The sequence below is a fragment of the Diadema antillarum genome, unplaced genomic scaffold, assembly GCF_040938485.1.
Source record: "Diadema antillarum isolate AM-2024a unplaced genomic scaffold, OU_Dant_1.0 seq00001812_RagTag, whole genome shotgun sequence".
Taxonomy (NCBI): domain Eukaryota; kingdom Metazoa; phylum Echinodermata; class Echinoidea; order Diadematoida; family Diadematidae; genus Diadema; species Diadema antillarum.
In genome coordinates this window covers 9,717-13,457 of record NW_027272487.1, presented here as the reverse complement: position 1 = coordinate 13,457, position 3,741 = coordinate 9,717, and the positions used below count along the sequence as shown (strand labels likewise).

Here is a 3,741-nt window from a genome sequence, read left to right as displayed (position 1 = left end):
GCGTGCATACTTTACAGCGTAATTGCGAAAAAAATGGCATCAATTCTTTGTGAGAACAGCTTGCAAAGTTGCTCACCACTTGTTTATTTACATTCAAAGGTTACACTAGCAGCAAATAAAAAGAAACAAAAACTATGGTACTTTCCCCCTTTCTCGCTGCAAACAGATGTGTAATTCATCCAACGTTTCTCTTCATTCTACTATCTCCTACTCAAACTAGGCCTGCTGAAATGTGCATTGCATTGGTTTATCTTCCCTTTAAAAGCTACTACATGCATGTAACTGTACAATATCACATTGAATAGCAAGCTTTAGATCTGTGATGCTATCGCCATTAAGATGACCCAGCCTCCCGGGTCGGGCAATGGAAAATGCTGTCTCACACATATGTACAGACCACCATTTTTTGCCAAACAGCATTATCTTTAGTGTTTGCGCCACAGATCTAAAGCTCGCTAATGTCTGATGGAAGAGAACATGTGGAAAGACTTTGAAATGTCATACAATCAACACTGATGTCAGTGTTAAATGGTTTCCAACATACCACTGATATAAGTTCTGCTGCACACAGGTTCACCATCACACACTCTAAATTTATCTTAAAATTCAGTTGTTGAAGACCTGGTGCGGTATGCAGTTGATTTGGTAATGAGTGCCCCATCTTTCCTTACTGGTGCATGCTTGCTCCTTCATTGAACACATAAAATATTTTGTCATTATCACATTCTATCATAGCATTCTTTTTTTCTGTACATTACTGTGTAACACCCTACGCACTTTCAATAACACAAAACCCTACAAACAGAATTTATCTTATGTAAAATACACTGTCCGAGACAGTTACCTTCACCAGCAAATATCTCACCTGGCTTGAAGCAGCCTAAAGTCTTCTGCCACCCCCGACACAGTTCAGTGAAACTATAGACATGGAAAGGATTCAGCAATATTTCTGGTCAACTTTACCAAAGTATGTGAGCCATGGAACTCAACCAATTTGGTATTAAAAGCTTTAATCTGTGCGGCTTCGGTCATGTACAATGTACAATGTACATGACCTATCACAATACATAAATGTAGCACCAGCACCGTAGATGTGCTTGCATATTATATCAAGCATCTTTTGCATCGTATATGCATTTTAAGTGTGATATGAAATGTCGGTACCCAACCAAACTTACAGTAAATTGAGGAGAAAATATAACTCTTCATCTAGTGTCGGTTGACATCTTTAAATGTGTATAATCCAAACCCCTATCATGTCACAATTGCCTCAAATGAATCCATGCATAATTGATACCATGTTCTTACTGAAGGTTGCAAGGCATAAAAAATATAGGTCTTTTGAAGTTATAATCTGAATACATGTATTCTTCTCTATTGATAAATGAAACAGGTGCAGGTATGAAGACAGACAAATCAGTCAAGTAAAAGTTAGACATTAGACTCCCTTCTCCGGATTTCATCAGGCAACTCCTTCTGCGATTCCTCCGGTAGCGGACTTGGCTGACTGTTTATCGAGATCTCCTCTGTCGTCTGGGAATCACAAGGTGGCAGCGGCTGCATCTCCGTGCCCTGCGACTCGATGGAGACCAGGCGGCCCACGTCGGACTGCTTCCACCGCAGGGTCAGATGCTCCGAGCTCCGACTCCGCTCGCGGAAGTCCCCGCGGGCGAACTGCTTGAAGCGGCGGCTGAACACCTCCTCCGTCATTCTGGGATTCCATCGCTGCCGCTTCTGCTCCTCCAAGATGTTCACAATCAAGTCCTTCAGCTGCGAGAGCTGCGAGTCCGTGGAGTTCTCTTCGTTTTTCTTCTCCATCTCGTCGAGTTCTTTGGCACTCTGCCGCGGATGTTTTGGCACCGGGTACGTGGACTCAAACTTTGAGTAGTCTATGTCATATTGCTTGTCAAACTCGCTGTGCAGAACCAGTACTGAACTACAGAATCGGTGCCCCCATATGATTTCAGAGGGCAGGTAAGAGGTCCGTGCCTGTGTGGTGAGGCCCGTTTGTTCTACAATGCCTTCAAGTATGACAACGATCTCAAAGTCAGCCGTGTCCAGGCTGCTGCTGGAGTATTCATATAGAGGACTGTCCTCATCGATGGTGTGTGAGATAATGATGGGCCACACCAGAAAGATCCTGTCTTCCCCGGTATCATACGACAAATCCATGTTGTGGTGATACAAGGGAATGATTTCTCCTTCCTGGGTGACTTTGGGTCTGACGAGGTACACCCTCAGGTGTGCCTCAAATAAGTGACTGTTGCGAATGTCTCCCACCCGGAACATGAAGCAGAGCTTGCCGTCCCTCTGAGCTATGACGGCCTTGCGGCTAAATTTGAGAGTAGCTGCCCGCTTCTTGGGGCGTGCGATTTTGGCAAATATGCATCCGATGAAGACGGCATCTATGAGGCAGCTGATGACAGACTGGACGACGACCAATAACACAGCATCAGGACATTTTTCAGTCACACTCCTGAAACCGTAGCCTATCGTTGTCTGTGTCTCCAGTGAGAAGAGAAACGCACCGGTGAATGTCTCCATGTTATACACGCATGGTTCCCAGTTGGTTTCATTGCGATCAGATGCACCGATATCCCCATGGGATGCGGCAATGATGTACCACAAGATGCCGAAGAGGAACCATCCGGTGACGTATGCAAAGGTAAACACAAGCAAGTTCCACCGCCACCTTAGGTCTACGAGAGTGGTGAACATGTCCTCTAGGAAGCGCAGCCGGCGCCACTTGACGCGGGTGTGCACTACATTACAGACGCCGTCCTTGCCCACCAGCCGCTGCATCTGCTTCCGCCGCTTCAGCTTCCGGCGCAGTTTGTACGAGCGCACAGAGTCCTTGCGGTTGTGCTGGGTGGGGATGGGCGGGCCGTTACCATTGCTGCTGTATGCACTCTCTGAGGACAGGCTGGTGTTGCTGACCCGCCTGTCCATATCTGACTCAATTTTGGGTGGTTCCATGAGCCCCAATGGCTCGTACATGTCACCATCTGGTATAGTGTGGGGCATGGCGAAGCAGGCTCCCAGGCACTTGCTCCTTAGAAATCGTCAGGTACACCTGGGGAAGATGAAAAAAAGTTGGCACATTATTTACTTCTGTGGAGTGGATGGTCAAAAGTAGGTATTAAAGATACAATTGTACATACCTGTAGAACTTGAGAGACTCACATCAAAATTCCAAACTAAAGAGCAAAACAAAATCAATTATGTCCCCTACTAATATTCTACAATGTATACGATGGCCTTGTTGAGATTTACATTTCATGCATATCTTGAGAAAGGTATGATGGTCATGATTGCAGGAGTCAGTTACACATGAAGTTTCAAAATTTTAAGTCTCGATTTGCACAATTGTGTAAGCCTTCCCTTCCGGCTTCGTGCCTCCTGTTTGGAGACGATCTTGGGAAGCAGGTTAGGATTTACTTGATTGGTAATAGTGCCTACATGTAAAAAATGAATGTACATGGACATACACGTATCCAATGAGATGCAAATACCATGCACAGAACTGATTCCTTCAGTAAATATAAGTCGCCATTCTAACCCATGTGTGCAAGCACAAAATACCTTTTAACATTAAAAGTATTTAATTCCAGAATGGCCAAGTTGGCAAACTCTGCCCCTGTCCCTGGCCTGCAAATACTAGCACGACCTTACCCTAAAAAGAGCAGAGCAAATAATAACCATCCTCTTGTAGTCTTTTAAGACTGCAAAGGCTACGGCAAA

The 3,741-nt window shown here is 45.1% G+C and overlaps 1 protein-coding gene across 1 annotated transcript; it reads right to left on the bottom strand.

Moving 5' to 3' along the window:
* Positions 1–444: 444 nt before the first annotated feature.
* On the bottom strand, positions 445–3,425 carry LOC139712494 (ATP-sensitive inward rectifier potassium channel 12-like). Its single transcript, XM_071624310.1, has one exon. The coding sequence runs from the start codon at positions 3,022–3,024 to the stop codon at positions 1,432–1,434; it is 1,593 nt and encodes a 530-aa protein (XP_071480411.1). The 5' UTR covers positions 3,025–3,425; the 3' UTR covers positions 445–1,431.
* Between the last annotated feature and the right edge of the window lie 316 nt (positions 3,426–3,741).

Excerpts from the sequence above, each read along its gene's own strand:
- LOC139712494 (XM_071624310.1), bottom strand. The coding sequence starts at position 3,024 with ATGCCCCACACTATACCAGATGGTGACATGTACGAGCCATTGGGGCTC.